Source organism: Bactrocera tryoni, chromosome 4, assembly GCF_016617805.1.
Source record: "Bactrocera tryoni isolate S06 chromosome 4, CSIRO_BtryS06_freeze2, whole genome shotgun sequence".
Lineage (NCBI taxonomy): Eukaryota > Metazoa > Arthropoda > Insecta > Diptera > Tephritidae > Bactrocera > Bactrocera tryoni.
Genome location: NC_052502.1, coordinates 17255228 through 17273534, shown reverse-complemented (window position 1 = coordinate 17273534; position 18307 = coordinate 17255228). Strand labels below are relative to the sequence as shown.

Sequence of the window (18307 nt, the reverse complement as noted above, 5' to 3'; positions counted from 1 at the left end):
ATTTTAATTTAAAATTTTTTTTTTGTAATAATTATTCATTTATTTTTTGATTTTTCTTTTTTTCTTTTGAATTTCATAATTTAAATTCATAATTTTTTTTTTATTTCAATTCAAAATCAAAATTAAATATTGCCCTTCCACCTTAAAAATATTTCAAAATGGTTACACTCTTTAATTCTTCTATTTTCTATTATTTTCATTTTTCTCTGAGTGCCACCATCGTTTAGCCCTGATTTCCATTCCTTCATTTTCAAGTATTCTACTTTTGCATAAATTCCATATAAATATGCCACAGACATCAACGAATGTGTCTGAAAATTGCTTGGGACAGCAAATAACTGCACAAACAAAAAAATGTCAGAAGTTAGCAACCTGGAATTGCATGCAACAAGTAAATTAGTTTGCCGACAACATGCGAGGGAATTCGTTGCTACAACAACAAAAGCGGAAAATAAGAAAACTTGCGTTAACTATCTATTGTTGCATATTTGTTGTTGCACAAAAATACATATATTTGTGTTGTTGCCGCTTTTGTTGTTGATTGCTACCGCTGGTCTGGTGTAGCAACAATCGCATTCCTAACGTGCAACCTTAATTTGCTGCCATTGCTGCTGCTGCTTCTGGCTGGTTGACTTGTCTTACTTGGCATAAACCGTGCGCGTAGCAGTTGCAATGTCTGTCCACCGAAATGTGTTGGCATGCATTGTTGCCACAACAATAATAGTGTGTTGCACAAGGAAGTGTTTGTGGTGAGGTATGCGAGAAAGATAAAAATATTTTTTTTTTGAATGGTTTTTCAAAATATATTGTGGATATAGCGGTATACCATATTTACAAAATTAAAAAAAAAAAAAAAAGTTCCAAATTTCCTTATTTATTTTGATTTTTTTAATTTTAATTTTTTAATTTAATTTTATTTCAATTTTTAATTAAATTAATTTAAACAAAAAATAATAATTAATTTTCAAATTTTTTTATTCTTAAGTTTTTAATTTAAATTTTTTATTTTATTTAATTTTTTATTTTTATAAAATTTTTTATTTATATATATTTTTTTTCTAAATTTTATTTTTATTTTTTTAATTTTCTTTAATTTTTGTTTACTTTTATTAATTTTAATAATTTTATTTTTTCTTTTATTTTTAATTTTTTATTTTAATTTTTTTAGTTTTTTTTTGCAGTGCTCTAATATATTTTAGTTCTTTAATTGCATTATTTATGTGTTTTTTTCTTTTTATCAGCTTCTAACCCTATTTATGTCTTTACACACCCTTTCATACCAACTCACCCATTTAAATACCATGCATTATTTGCACTGACAACCATCAAAATACCAATCCATACTAATAATCTGCACTCAGCCAGTCAGCTCGTTTCTCTCGACCAAGCCTTGATTTTATTATGCAAACAATTCTCCCTAACCGTCGTCAGTTAGTCGGCTTGTTGCCTTTGCTTGGCTGCCGCTATGTTAATACTCCTAAGATTGCTTTGAAAATTGCCATCAAATTTAGAAAATGGCCTGGGTTTAATTTTAAAGAAATAACACTTAAAAAAGTTGAGGACTGGAATACCGCTGAGAATAAAAGACTTAGAGAACAGTCAAGGTAAAGGAGAGTTGAAGTTGCTAAGGCTGAAAACGTAGTGCAACTGTTATGAAAGTTGCCTTAAAATTGTTATTTGTTCTTTGGATATTTGATATACATAATATATATTGTATACATGCTTAGAGCACTTTGTAAGCTTTACTGCGGGTTTCTCTCAGTTTTGAGCGCTGATAAACTCTGTTGTCAGCCTTTTTCAACTAAACACTGTTTCTATTGCTATACAGACTGATTGTTAGCTTGTTGTTTGCGATTATGTTTTTTATTTCTTGTCAATTGCAGGCTCGTTTTCGATCTACTATGACTACAGCCTCAATTAACTAAGATTTCTATGAAATTTTATATACAAAGCTATGCTTCTATTTGGTAGGCTTGCGTGTCCTCACAATAGTATATATTTTTGTTGTGCTTTCATAGAAAGTTCATTTTTCGATCTACTGTGTTCTCAGCCCTATTTAACTAAAGTCGCATACTGATGAGCGGCCTCTGGTTTCTGAGTCCTGTTAACGCACATTGAACGTTCATTACAGTCATCGATCTAATGTGTCTTCAGAATTATTCAATAAGCCTTATTCTATTACTAATTTTGATCTTTTTCGGATGAGTGTTTTTGTAAGGAAGTTACTTCTAAAAAGGTTATTTTCAATGTTAGTTGGCAACTCTATGTGATAATAGTAAGCAATAAAATGTCTATACTTAATCATTATCTTTTTTGTTTTGTTTTGGAAATATTATGTTATTTTTTTTCTTATACGAGTATAATACATTATATTTTCAATGTTAGTTGGCAACTCTATATAAAATAAGTATGCAATAAATTATATATTTTTAAAGAGTATCTTTTCAAAATAATATTTTCGTATTTTTTTTTATTTATTTCATAAATTATATAAATTTGCATATTATGGTTGGCAACTCAGTTTACAAATAGTATGTCATGGCATATTTTAAAATAATAGTTTTGCAGTTAAATATACATATATTTATACTAAGAAATTATTATATTATATTATTTTATATAAATTCAGTGGTATTTGGCAACTCTGTTTAAAAAAATGGTTTCTAAAGCAAATAATTTATAAATTCACATTGTGAAAAGTAATTCTTGAGCAAATTTTTTGCAACTGGAAATAAATATTTTGATATACACAATTTTTTGCGCTCTTTTATATCTTGAAGTTTTTAACCAAACAAATTTGAAAATTGTACACAATTAGTGAATTAATTTTTGTTTAAATTTTTAGTAAATATTTTTATATTTTTTAAATTTTTATTTTTAATTTTTTTTTTTCTTCTATTTTTAAATTTTTTTCTTTATTTTTATTTTTTTTTTTTTTTTTTAAATTTTTTTAATGTTTTTATATTTTTATTTAATATTTTTATTATTTTTAATTTTTTTATTTTTTTTAATTTTTTTATTTTTTTTTAATTTTTTTATATTTTTAATTTTAAAATTTTATATTTTTTTAATTTTTTTATTATATTTAAAATTTTTAATTTTTTTAAATATTTTAATTTTTTTAATTTTTTATTTTTAATATTTTATATTTTTTTTTTTTATTTTTTAATTTTTATTTTTTTGCAATTTTGATTTTTTTTTAATTTTTTATACTTTATTTTAAATTTGTTTTTTTTTACTTTTTTGAAGTAATTTCAAAAATTGGTTCTAAAAATTTTCTAAAATTTGGCAGATTTACATTTTTACCGCTTGCTACGCCTCACTATGCTCTCAGCCTTACTTAAAAAGCTTACTTTTCGAACATTTATCCATCTCAGTTATCGTGTTTAATTTTTTATACCCATTTGGTTCTAGGTTTCACTACGTGTACTGCCTTAGCTAACTCGGCAATATCGTTTCTTACTTTGCTGTTTGCTTGTATGCACGTTTAAACGCTTGCAGTGCAAAAGTAGATATAATTTCGGTTATTATAAGATTGCAAGAGCAATCTAAAGGCTAGATTTGAATTCCAAGCTAAGCTGAGATCATTAAAATTGTGTTGTCGACCATTTGCATGACAAGTAACTTTCCAAAGAAAACTCGCTAAATTGCGAAAACTGCATGCAGACTTAACTACATACAGCATATGTACATACATATATATAAGTAAGAGGTCAGGCGCCCTGTCCGTCTGCGCTTTTCCTTTGATGATAGTAATTGCCTGGCTGATTGCCTGCTGCGCTTATTAAGATTCTCCGCACAGTTCTGAGATTAAGCGCAATTTCAGCGCCAACATCAAGCAGCTGACTCGCTTATGCAGTGCAGATAGTTAAGCGAGCGAAAAGAAGCGCGCTCAGCTGTTGCTGGCGCCGGGCAGCCAAGCTCAAGAAGTTGGTAATTAATGTACAACTAACGCTGCATACGAAACTCAATGTGTTGTGTGTGGAAAAATCGCATAATAATTATGGCAAATTCTTGCATAATTTATTAACGCACTTGTACGCTCGCCGTTTTAATTAGACATTACGGTGTTTTTGCTGTTTTATATGGTATACCTTATATAAAATATATATACATACATATGTATATGTATATATCTGTAAACTTCCAGTAAACATCCTCTAAAACCAGGTCAATAAACACCAGCAAGGCGAACTCAATAAAACAAACAATAAATAAATAAACGAAAGGCAAACAAATAAAGCCAACTTTGTAGGCAGTGAATCGTAAAAGCAAAAATAATTTAATTACAGCTTGATAAGTAATGCAGTACTCCATTAGCCAAGTTGCTAATTTTAGCGTTTGCAACGAAAAGGCGTTGCTTTATTCTAACTTTATTCATGCGTATGTGTGTGCATGTATTTTGCCAGTCTTTTGCCGCACTACCGTTCAGGCAATCGCACGCCCATCCGCCTCTTTGACCTTTTCGCTCCACTTGTTGCAATCACTATGCAATTAATCATGACTTAAACATAAATATTCTTAACTTTTATGTCAGTTTTTCTTTGACTGACTTCTTATAAACATTATATAAAAATATTTTTAGTCTAGCATTAACATGCTTTATATCCTAAACATTAACCAGAATATGTTGAAACGTTCCATAAGTGATATTAAGATGCTATGACTTCTATCTGCGATCAGCAAGTCGATTTTCAAGCACTGTTTCTCAAACTTTTTTAACTTTTTTGATGATAACAAGATTAATAGAGTTGCATTGACAATTCCCATGACGCAAGTTCTCGGATGACTTCATGGCCTTCATTGAATACTTTTCGCCTTTTCATTACTTGTGTTATAAAATAGACCCCACAAAGCACTTCTGAAACATTTCAGTCATCAGCAAGCAGTCAAATTTGAGGAGATGTTATATTCGAAAGCGGGTATTTTACTTTCGAATCCACCTTTCTTGGAGTGCATACTAAATATCCAAACTCCTTATATTGTTTTTGATTCACTTGAGTTCTTGCTCTCTTATCTTTAGATGCTCTGTTGAGTCGACTTTTACGGATGATAACCTCAAAAAATCGTTTTTTTTTTTTGTTTTCATTAATTTTTTAAGAATGTTATCTCAAAGACCTGTATACAATTTCATTAAGATCGGTTGCGTAGTTCTCGAGAAATCTTGGCAACCAACTACAAAACACACAGTTTCGAGAAAAAACGCATTTAAAGACGGCGCACTCAGCCTAGCTAGCCAGGAGCGCACAAGTTCTCAAGGCTGTATCTCCGAAACTATTACTCAGATCAACATGAAAATTTAGCATAACATTCTTTAAAGGTTTTAGAGTTAAATAAGAAATAAAATATATTCGATTTTTCGAAATCCGTAAGCCCATGTAAGCCCTTAAGAGCCCTCATTCAAGCGCTTTGCAAGAACGAACATGTGATGAGCGTATGACTTTGAATGTTGTTAGATTAGCTTGGTATTTGAGTTTATCGTTTGTCAGAACATTATGTTGTTTCGTGAATGCAAATTCAAGAAGCATGGCTGTCTCAACGATCTTATTTTTTATATGTATCTCTTTAATAGTTTACTTAAAGTAGTTTTTGCAAGGGAAGACCGTAGGTCACACTAAAGGGTCTTCAACTATCCCACGGTATTATTGGTTTGGTCCAATAGGTAGCCTTGTGTTGTTCAGTATTATGAGAAATTCTTGTGAGGTCAACAAAAATTCTATTGAGGTCAACAAAAACAAAATTTTATTATGATAGTTGGCTACGCAAACATAAATAGAAATAAATAAACCATGTGTCAAAATTTTCTTTTAATACTACTATTTCAGTATGTCGCATTAAAATATGTCGTAAGTTTGGCAACCCTGCTTAAACCCTTTTTATATTTGTTTTGCATTATGCCATATATTTTTATCAATTACCATTTTTGTAGCCGAATATAAATGTATTCTAAAGAAAAGAACTATAACAATTCACAGACCTTTGGCAGCTTTGTCTGGAAAAAAGCAGCTTAACTATAGGGAATTTTATTCTTAAAAATCAGGTATAAATATTGAAATAATTCTTATATTTCAAAATAAAAAATTAATTTTTTATATAAGTAATTTATATTTTAATTTTTTAAATTTAATAAAAAGTGTATTTTTCCTGGAAAACCGCAGCCGAAGATTACTATTATGATTTAGAAGAGCTGGATGAATTTTTCATCAAACATTTTTTAACGATTTGTTGTTCATGGCTGTATAAGCCTAAGATAAAAAATTAGCCAATTTTTAATGTTATTTACTGCTATTCTTATCTATGGCAATATTTAATCTATGTACAATGTACCTACACAGGTGTTATATGATTAACATTCAAATAATTTTTTATTCCTTTTCCCTTGCATTTTTACTTCTTATTTTGTTTATTTTACTTTGTTTGATTTACGCTACCTTTGAAGGTTGCCACTCCCGATATGTGCCTGCAATAAAAAAGCCATTACATATGACTCATTTGTTTCCAAGCTATTTTCTTTTGTGTGGCTTATCAGGAAAGTATTGAAAAAAAAAATTAAAAAGTGTTCGATTAAAAATGCAATTTGATAAAAATAAAATCATAAATACCATCTGAATCAAAGGTGGGCGAAATGCAGTGGGTAATCTCTGTTTTTTTTTATTTTTTGGCGAAAAGCCATTAGCTGCACATGACCGATTGTATGTTGCATTAATCGTGACTGGAAATAGATAAATAGTTTTTGCTTTAATTTTGTTTTATATTTATATAATTTTTTGTATTTCTTTAATTTCTTTTATTTTGTTTTTTTGTTTAATTTCTTTACTTACTCCCTCTTTTATTGTTTTTTTTTCATTTTATTTTTGAAATAAATAATTTATTTTACACATTTCTAAGTAATTTTTTTACATTTTTTATAATTTTTTTAAGTTTTTATATTATTTTTTTGTTTTTTGTTTTTTTTTTTAATTTTTTTACTTACTCTCTTTTATTGTTTTTTTTTATTTTATTTTTGAATAAATAATTTATTTTACATTTTTTTTAAATTTTTTTTTAATTTCTGTTTTTGAATAAATAGTTTATTTTATGTATTTTTTTTTTAACTTTTTATATCTTTTTTTATTTACTCTCTTTATTTTTTTTAATTTCTGTTTTTGAATAAATAATTTATTTTATATTTTTTATAATTTTTTTTAAGTTTTTATATTATTTTTTTAATTTTTTTATTTGCTTTCTTTAATGTTTTTTCACTTTTATTTTTGTATAAATAATTATCATCATATATTTTAAATTTTTTAATATTTTTATTTTTTTACTATTTTTTAGTTTTTTTTATTTACTCTCTTAATTTATTTTTAATTTTGTTTTGAATAAAGAAAGTAAAATGTATTTACATCTTTTTTTTATTTTTTTTATATTTTAAAAATTTTACTTTTTTCCACAATTTACCAAAAACGGTATAACAATTTTTTTTTTGTAAAAATGTCGTGTTTTGTTTTTGTAATAACGAAATATATTAAAAAATATGTTAATTGTCAATAATTGTCAATTTAAAAAAAATATGTAAGTTTTTTTTTTAACAAATGAACCTTTTTACGTGCATACATTAGAGCGGGTCGATTAACAAGAAGCAAAAAAAAATGGAAAAATCACGCATACGGGATATATTCTACGGATCATGCTGAGCAACTTTGTCTAAAAGACGTAAGGGTCTGAAACCTGTTTCGAGCCGGCGATTTTTAATGCGAAGTCTATTTTAGAGCCACTTTAGGGGTTGTTTATTATTTTTCGTCAGTTTTTGAGACATGCGAATGAAATTGAATATAATATGTAGAAATATTTTTTTTAATAGACGAATTTTTATATTCTATTCTTCATTTGTCGGAATCAACCAGATCGGATAACCATATCACATATCTCCCATACAAGCGATGATTTGGATTTTTTAAGCTTCACCTCAACAATCGCTGGCTCGAAACCGGTTTTAGACCCATAGTCTCTTAAGATAAGTTGCTCGCATGATCCATAGAATATTTCTAGCAATCGCCATTTTATAGAAAAAAATCGACCCGCTCTAATGTATAGTATATACTCTGTACATTTGGCATGAACACAAATATTTATTTGCCTGAATTTGATAAGAAAACGCTTGGTGTAAACAAAATTACTAACTCATTGGTGAATCGCAAGGTAGGCAGACGCTCGAGCACCCACTTCTCGCACACATAATAGTCGTCGGCAGTAATTAATTGCGTCATTTTGTTTATTGCCATTGTTGCTGGCGAGGCCGATCTGGGGGCTAACAGGCCAGCAGGCGGCGGGCAGGCGGTGAAAGCAAAGTGTTAGTTACTGCAATTGATAAGATATGAAATGCTTACGAACGCGTTTGCGCACAAATTTTTTTTGTACAGCAACAATAGTTCAGTCTAAACGGAAAAGTGATTTTAGCAGCAACAAGAAAATAAATTGAATTTTATATAAATAATAAATACAAGTGCTGGAAGTTATTACAAATTTTAATAACAAATTAATGAAAATTAATTTAAATTTATTCGTCCCCCTTTAGTGCACAAAAAAAATTCCACTAAAATGCCGTGATTTCAAGTGAATATTTGTAAATATGCGCGCACAGACTCTAAAAACGACGCACAGCTACAGCATGTGACAATGTGAGTGCAAGTGTGTATGTAAATAAATAAAAAAAAAACTAAGCTAAAACACTAACCAAAGATTAAAACACCAAATTCTCTGCGACAAAAAAAAACGAAAACCACTAAAATTGTAAAAAAAAATCTCCACACAACTGTGTATACAACATCAAAAAAAAAAAATTACCCACAATGTTCGACGTACCACCGAAATGTCCCGCTTTGGCCCACAAACTGACTGGCATTTTCGGCTGGCGTCACACATATAAAGTGTCGGCGAAGCACGAAGGCATACAACACACATTCCTGCAGAAATCCTATTCGTTAACGCTGCCGAAACGGCCGCCGTCACCGTATCGCGGCCAAAAGGTAATTGTGGCATGTGTCAGAGCAAAAAATGCAACAAAAGCAAAGATAAAAATATATCTCTTGAAAATAATTGGTTGGTTTGCATTTTTCGTTATTGAAGCCGGCTGTGATAGTACATTGAAAAAAAAAATTAATTGTTTGTTTATGTTTTTTATTGTTATTTATTACAAGTACAATTATTATATTTTTTTTGAAACAAAAATTCCTGAGAGCAAACAAGAAAACTCGAACTCAATTTTTCTAAAAAAAAAACTCAACATTTTCATGAGCTCTCAAAAAATATTTTTTCAAACTGTAATATCTCGATTTTTTTAAACCATATTGGTGTTTGAAATAAATAAATATTAAATAATAATAATATCCCATTTGAAGATGGCGGTTTTTGACTTCGCTAAGCTGGTAGAAGCACCCCAATATGATTAAGTTTGAAAATTAACCGGGTCTATTACTTAAGAACAATGAAAAATTTTTAAAAATTTTGTTGGAAAAGGTCGAGGATATCAAATTTATAAACCTTCGAAATAAAAAAAATTCTCGGTTCAATTTTTTTTTCTGAACTTCGCACTAAAAAAATCATGCCGACGAAGGGAAAACACTTTTTCGGCAAAGTAACCAGATCCACAATTTAAAGAAGACAACTACAAACGAACTTTTAAACATCTTTAAAAGCATCTCTAATTATGTAGGCTAAATTAACTAGCTATTAATAATATCGAAGTAGCTTCAAATAAAATGAAAGTCGTTACATAAATCAGCCCTTCTAATGACGTCACTTTAGCTCAAAGCCTTATATCGAGGTTATATCCACTTGTGAATTCTCAAGTATCGATTTCTCAAGTTTCGGAGATATTCATAGGTGTGTTAGGTAGAATTTCTTTACTTACTGTATTCAGTTCCCAACAGTTTCAACGTGTTTTTCTCGAAACACTGTTTTCGGAGGCGGTGAAGGTGACAAATTTTTGGCTGGACTGATCGCCTTGCAAGTTTCACACGATCTTCTTAGCTATATTTGTCAGTTAATGATGGAAGGAATAAGGTTTTTTATAATAATTTCGAAGCGACTCCGAAGTGTAAGTTTTTCACAAGATTCTGCTTTGTTTTGAGAAACCGTCATTTTGACCAAAAAGAAAAAATTGTACTACTTCTTCGATCATTACCTACATTCATCTATAGTCATAATACTTGTTTTTTTTTTGTTTTTGGATTTGAGATAATTTTAAGCAGAAAAAACCTGCTCACCGCCGGACCACTTTCTTCGGAAGTTCTGCTGGAGATCGGCTACAGCAAGGGTTTCTTCATAACTATGAACAGTATTTGATAATGAATACTAAAAATTAAATATATTTTAAGTAATTTCGAACTATACTTGAATAATAGCTTATAAAGAATCCTCCGGAAATATGTTTGAAGTAATCTCGAAATTTCGGGACTTTTATAGTAGCTTGTAATGAATCCTAAAATATATTTTAAGTAGTACTGAAATTTCAGCGCTAGTATAGTAGCTGATAAAGAATCCCGAAATATAGTTTAAGTAATCCCGAAATTTCGGGACTTGTATAATAGCTGCTAAAGAATCCCGAAATACATTTGTAATAATCCCGAAATTTCGGTACTTGTATAGTAGCTGGTAATGAATCCCGAAATATATTTTAAGTAATCCCGAAATTTCGGTACTTGTATAGTAGCTGGTAATGAATCCCAAAATATGTTTTAAGTAATCCCGAAATTTCGGAACTAGGATCAGAACAATAATGAACTTAAAAACCGATAAATCCCGAATTACCTTCAAAACTTTTAATTATTTATGTATAGTAATTTACAACTCTGTAAAAGAAAACGTCTATTAAACAAATTATTTAATATGACGTCACAGAAAAATTTAGTTATACTAGTAAAGAATTCGTATTAATAAAAAATGCGAAGAAAAACTTGCTTAATTAACCATTTTCTTTCTATTTCCAACACTTTTACTTTTCAGATTACAATATCTAAAATACCTTTAGTACTAACTAAATTCCATATTTGAAACTATATATATGATTTAATTACTAATTATGTCGGTATGTTCACATTCCGATAACACTTCAGCAAACTGTTCAATTAACCCAATACTCGCATTTATCAATGGTCATTTTATGGCATTACTTTGCAACTTACCAACTACTTCTATTTTCGTTTTAAAATATTGTTCGAATCAACTTTTATGCCTCAGCTGTAAATACCCATACCCATATTATGCACGTGTATCTCTGGTATTCCCATGTCTAACAATTTTAATACTCAAAACAAACACCTTATTTGGTTAATTAAAACTAAAGTTTTCACTTAATAAATTTCGAGGCAATCAAAGGCAATAAAAAACGTAAAATAGCAACAATGCCTTATCGTAAAAGCGCATAAATTTAAATTGATGGGTTTACAAAATGTATTCGAACAATGAAAACAACAATTTTGTTGTGAACTTTATTTGCATGCGCGAATAAATCACGAAAGCAAAATGTGAAATAAAATAAATAATAAATAAAATCGCTCGTATTTAAATACAACTAAACATTCGCGTTGTTTCATTGATGCGTTGAGCGATGCGCTGGGCAGAGAGGCGTATTTCCGGTTATTTGTTTTTTTTTCTATTGTATTAGTTATTGTTGATTTTGTCTAACTTTTTGTGTCATTTTACGTGCTTACAACTATATTGTATGTTAGTTTTGTGCTAGTTTTTCGGGTTTATTTGTTATTTTTACATTTGTCGCATGTTTATGTGTTGTTGCTTTGTTCTGCTAACTAATTTTTTAACATGTTTTAGGTTTTAGTGTCATTGTTGTGGGTGTTTCAAGATTTCCGATGCATGTTAATGTAATTTAAATTTTTTTTAAGTTAAATCCCGAAATTTCGGGATTGTTAACTTTAACTTTATTTCTTATTATTACTTTTATTTGCAACGGAATTACTTGAAACAAAACATATCCGATAATAAATCCCGGAAAATATTTTAGATAATCCCGAAATTTCGGGACTTTTATAGTACCTGATAATGAATCCCGAAAAATATTTTAGGTAATCCCGAGATTTCGGAACTTGTATCGTACATATCTGATAATGAATCCCGAAATACATGTATGTATGTACATACATATGTATGTATTTAAAGAAATTCTGAAGTTTCGGGGCTTAAATAGTATCCGATAATGAATTTCGAAAAAATATTTTAAATAATCCCGAAAATATATTTTAAGTAACTCCGAAACTTCGGGACTTTTATAGACCTGATAATGAATCCCGAAATATATTTAAACTAATTCTGAAATTTCGGGACTTAAATAGTATCTGAAATGATTCCCGAAAAATATAATTTCAAGTATCCGATAATGAATTTCGAAAAATATTTTAAATAATCCCGAAAATATATTTTAAATAACTCCGAAATTTCGGGACTTTTATAGACCTGATAATGAATCCCGAAATATATTTAAACTAATTCTGAAATTTCGGGACTTAAATAGTAACTGAAATGATTCCCGAAAAATATAATTTCAAGCGTTTGATTAACAAAAAAGTTGCATGATAGAAAATTCATAAATTTAAAAATTTCATTCTTTTCAGCTTTTTCAATAGATCTGAAGGAAAATTAATTTTTGATAAAAAAAAAAAATCGCATGATAGAAAATTTAATTTTCTAAAACACTCAACAATTTTATTTTTTTCTCCGCTTTTCAATTAGATCTCAAATTTGTTATAAAAAATCGCATGAAAGAACAAAAACTAAAAATTGTTTTTATTAAAAAAACTTGCATGGTAGAAAAAAATTGAAATTGTTTAAAAACGCAAATATTTTTTCTTTATATTTTTTTTGTTAATATTAATTATTCTCCTTACCATATATTTATTTTTTGAGTAAGAAACGTATTCCATTTATTTTTTGTTAGTACCTTTTTCTATATTTATCCATCATAATTATGCGTTTATGTTTCTGTGCTGCAAGCTTTTGCTATGCCAAGCGTATTTTTCAATATTTTCATCATCTCATTTTGGAATGTTTAGTTTTTCATTTATTTTTTCATGCTTACCATTACCATATACATACATACATATGTATGTATATACGTAAATATACAACTGCTCTTACATAGCTATGCCTTTGCATCCAGCCATGTCTGTTGCCATCACCCGTCACTCGCTTGTCTTTGCTGCGCGTTTTTTATATCATGGCGTTTGTTGCTATTGAAGTCTTTTGTTTTGCCATTATTCGCTTTTCTCACAGTTATGAGCAATCCGATAACCATATAAACAATGAATGCAACACATTTTGGCCAAACAAGCTGTCACATATTTTAGTTTATATTATCATTTTTTTACTATTGTTGTGGTGTTTTTTCTGTTGTTTTATACAAATTTTTACTTTTATTTGGTTGCATTTGCTACACCCACATGTGGCAGCCGTGAAGAATATATTTTTAGTTGCCTTTATATGGGCGCCATGAGTCACCAAAAAGTGTCAAATGTGAGCTGCGGTGCATGTTTCTTATAGGAAATTGCTGGTTTGCGGAATTGCATATGAAAAAAAGGAATAAAAAATTTGTGGAAATAAATACATACATACATATATAAAGATTCAACAATTTATAGAAATAAATATATAGTATAAAGAACAAAAAAAAACTCATATAAATATTAATTTTGATAAAAATTATGAAGTTTTCCTTGACTACTTACGAAGAACTCCTAAAACTATCTCAGAGTGCGTCAAGGTTTGACTGGTGCTCCCAAAAAGTAACATTTATTTGTGAAAAAGCTTTCTAGCTTCCATAAAATATGTCACTAAAAGCATATCAAAGAATTTAATTGGGAATACACTTGGTGACCCATTTCGAGCTACCCTACTTTTTTAAAGAAAAAACACATAAACTTCATATTTAATGGGGAAATGTTAATTATCATTCGAAAGCATATTCTTTGGCATTTATTTTTTGAAGATTATCTCTTTCAAATGTTTTCCGTGGTTACGTCTCAGATGTCCGTCCGTTGAGTCCAATTTTCGATGACTTTTCGAGCATTTCGACTGGTAACTGACGAGTGGCACGTGTAATGTTTTGCTCCTAAGCCTGAATCGAAGCGGGATTGTCCGCATAGACTTTAGACTTTACATATTCCCACAGAAAAAAAGTCTGACGGTGTAATATCACACGATCTTGGTGGCCAATCGACCGGCCCAAAACGTGAAATTAACTGCTCACTGAAGTGTTCTCTCAATAAATCCATTGACTGTTGCGATGTGTGGGAAGTGGCGTCATCTTATCGAAACCAAATGACGCTGAGATCACGAGCTTCAATTTCAGATATCAAAAAGTCGATTATCATGGCGCTAACCGTCAACTATTGAAAATCATAATACTGGAGATTTCAGAGCACTATTTTGGTGCGAGAAGTACAAGAAATCGGATAACGATTTTGAATCTTACCCCATCCTGTGATCCCTGCTTTTTCGCTAAGAATTTCAAAGTTCAGTTCCAGTTTCTAGGTTATGGTGCTAGCCTTCTGTTTTTATGGCTATCGAACGATGATGTCTTGTGAAAGTTTCTGTTTTTTTAATATCAAATATAATTCTAATGCATTGCCACCAGAGAATGACCTTTTCCAATATGAAAACTATTTTCCAATACGAAAGTAGACTCTACCAAAAATGTCAGTGACCTCTGTAATAAGAATAAACGCTACTTCGTTGCATACTTTCGTATAATTGCTCGAACGAACTTGAAATGTGTATGGAGCTAATAAAGACGCCTGAGTTTTTTATTAACACTTTGGCCCTTCTACGCAACGGAAGTCACATACTCAAGCCATTATTATGGGCAACAACAGTTACGCTACGCTACAGACAAAGGCAAAGGCATTTCAGCGATTGCCTTATTTTACAAAGTATTTTTATGACCACGCCTAATTAACTTACCAAGTCACGTGCACGGCGAAACAAATACAAACACACAGAATATTGATTAGTTCTTAATTACGTATTTTATTACGACTATTTCTAAGCATTTACTAATCATCTGTCCCGCTTTCATTTGCAGGAGCCTGATTCTTGGGTTGCCGTACACCATCTACAAACACAGTCGGGCATACTCGACCCCGACGATTGTGTCGGCGATGTCGCCGATGATCGCGAACAAATACTTGCCAGCTTCGATGACTCCGGTCCGGATCCGGGTGTGCCGCAAGGTGGCGGCGACGGTGCCTCTGGCAGCTCTTCGGTGGGCACTGGCTCGCCCGATATCTTTCGTGACCCCACTAACACAGATGCGCCCACAAATGGGCAACGCGGCGATGCTGCCACGCCGCACATTGAAGTCACCAGCACTACTGCCTGCCCCATGACCGGACTGGGTTTGCAAGTGCGTCGCAGCAGTGATCCGAATTTGCTCGCCTCGCTGAAGGCGGAGGGTGGTAATAAACGCTGGTCAGCAGCAGCGCCACACTGTGGCGGCGATTCACCCGATCGTGTGCTGCTCGATAAGAGCGGCTATTTAACGCCACAATGGGAGGAAGAAGACGATGGACAACAGCATGCGACAGCCGCACCGACGCAACAACCGTTCGCACGCTCCGGTCGCTTGTCCATGCAGTTTCTGGGCGATGGCACGGGCTACAAATGGATGGAGGCCGCCGAAAAGTTACAGCATCAGCAGCAGCAGCACCCGCAACAGCAATCGTCACATCAGTATGCGTCGCAGGGACAAATGTACACCACCAAGTCGCTGCCGCGTGAAAGTAAGCGCAAAGAGCCGCTCGGTCAGGCTTATGAGTCGATACGCGAAAAAGATGGCGAAATGTTGCTCATCATTAATGAGTATGGTAGTCCGTTGGGTCTGACGGCCATACCGGATAACGAACATGGCGGCGGTTTGCTGGTGCAGCACGTGGAACCGGGTAGTCGCGCTGAACGTGGACGCTTGCGGCGCGGCGATCGCATACTCGAAATCAATGGCACTAAACTGATCGGTCTAACCGAGGGTAAGGTGCAGGACTATCTACGACGCTCACTCGAAGCATCCGAACTGCGTGTGCGCGTGTTGCGCGCCAGTGGCAGTAACGCTAACCAACGTAGCGTCAGCAAATCGCGGCGTCGCGACTCTAAAGTCGCCGAAATGATTGAAGCGGAAGAGAAATTGGCCTCAACCGTAGAGACGAAGGTGGCGACTGTCTCGCCCACACGTAAGCCACATACGGCGCCAGTGGGCACATCTCTGCAGGTTGCGAATACGCGTAAGCTCGGCCGCAAGATCGAAATTGTGCTGAAGAAGGGTCCGAACGGTCTGGGTTTTTCCGTGACAACACGCGATAATCCAGCCGGTGGCCATTGTCCGATTTATATTAAGAATATACTGCCGCGTGGCGCTGCTATCGAGGATGGTCGCTTGAAGCCAGGCGATCGCTTGCTCGAGGTGGACGGTGTGCCGATGACTGGCAAAACCCAAACGGATGTGGTCTCCATTTTGCGCGCTACGCAACCCGGTGCTACGGTGCGTTTAGTAGTGTCGCGACAGCAGGAATTAGCCGAACAGGATGAGCGGGAAATTGTAAGTATGCCTGAGAGGGTTAATCTAGAGCAATTAATCGAAAGTTTGCTTTGTAAAATGATTATTCGGAAGTTTAATCAAAAAATTATTAATCGAGAGATTAATCGTCTAAATTATTAATGTTTAATCGAATGATTAATCAACTAAATGATTAATCGAAAGACTAATCGACTAAATGATTAATCAGAAGTGGTCGAAAGATTAATCAGCTAAATGATTATTCGAAAGAAATTAATCAGAAGAATTAATAAAAAAATATTAATTGAAAGACTAATCGACTAAATTATTAATCATAAATGCTGGACTAAATTATTAAATTTTAATTGAAAAGTCAATCAAAAGAAATTAATAAAAAAAGGTTAATCGATTACATTTTTAAATTTAAATCGAATGTTTAATCAACTAAGTGGTTAATCGAAAGAAGTTAATAAGAAGATTAATAAAAAAATATTAATCGAAAGAGTAATGATTAATCGAAAAAATTAATCAGAAAATTATTAAAAAAAATATTAATCGAAAGACAAATCGACTAAATTGTTAAATTTTATTCGAAAGATTAATCAACTAAATGATTAATCGCAAGAAATTAAAAAAAATTATTAATCGAAAGACCAACCGACTAAATTGTTAAATTTCAATCGCAATCAAGAAATTATTCAGAAGATTAATAAAAAAAAATTATTAGTCGAAAGGTTAACCGACTAAATTGTTAAATTTCAATCGAAAGATTCGTCAACTAAATGATTAATCGAAAGAAATTAGTCAAAAGATTCATCAACTAAATGATTAATCGAAAGACTAAGCTCCAAGATAATAATATTGTTTTTCTACTAATTACTGTTTTCAACATCCTTTCCAGAACTACGATGAGAAAGAGCGCGACGTTATGAATACACCACCAAAACCGCCAGCGCCAGTGCTACCCTCTTCATTACAAAAACAGCAGCAGCAGGATAAACTGCCGAATGGCGTTAAGAAGTCCAACAGCGCACGATCACTCTTTGAGCAGCACCAACAGCAAGCGCAGTATCAGCTGAACGAATCCCAGCACTTCATAGATGCGGGCAGCGAGTCGGCAGCCTCAAGCGTGAGTATAATCCTCAAGCTTCAATAAATATTTTCTAACCTCTAAACCCTCGCTACCTCTCGAACAATACAGGATAGCTTACAAGCGGGCATCGCATGGCGCTCACGCGAAGTCCTCACACTACACATACCAGTACACGATACAGAGAAGGCCGGTCTCGGTGTCAGCGTCAAAGGCAAGACCAGTTCAAATTCCAACAGCAGCAACAACTCAATGAAACACGACGGTGATTTGGGTATTTTCGTGAAGAACGTCATACATGGTGGCGCCGCATCACGTGACGGACGTCTACGCATGAATGATCAACTCTTAAGTGTTAACGGTGTCTCGTTGTTGGGTCAAAATAACGCGGAGGCAATGGAGACGTTGCGTCGTGCCATGGTCAACAATCCCGGTAAGCATCCGGGCATGATAACGCTATCGGTGGCACGCAAGATTGCACGCTCCGCCAGTTCGGGTGACATACTCGAGCAGACCAATAGCAGTTCGAATGCCAGCGATAATTCCGGCGCCACAGTGATCTATCTGAGTCCGGAGAAGAAGGAAGCACGCAGCGGAGGTGGTGGCTGCGCAACAAATGAAATGAACAGGTGAGTGTGTGGGTCTACTTTTCTAAGTCATTTATATAATAAAATCCTTTC

The 18307-nt window shown here is 32.5% G+C and overlaps 1 protein-coding gene across 5 annotated transcripts in view; it reads left to right on the top strand.

The window, feature by feature from the left end:
- LOC120773973 (partitioning defective 3 homolog) overlaps positions 1 to 18307 on the top strand; it is a 61030-nt gene that overhangs the window by 34794 nt on the left and 7929 nt on the right. For all 5 annotated transcript variants that reach the window (XM_040103218.1, XM_040103217.1, XM_040103215.1 and 2 more), the window contains exons 2-5: positions 8558 to 9008; positions 15074 to 16579; positions 17439 to 17666; positions 17739 to 18256. In XM_040103218.1, the coding sequence (XP_039959152.1) occupies positions 8832 to 9008; positions 15074 to 16579; positions 17439 to 17666; positions 17739 to 18256 (2429 nt within the window). In that variant the 5' untranslated portion in view covers positions 8558 to 8831. The remainder of the gene's footprint in view (positions 1 to 8557; positions 9009 to 15073; positions 16580 to 17438; positions 17667 to 17738; positions 18257 to 18307) is intronic.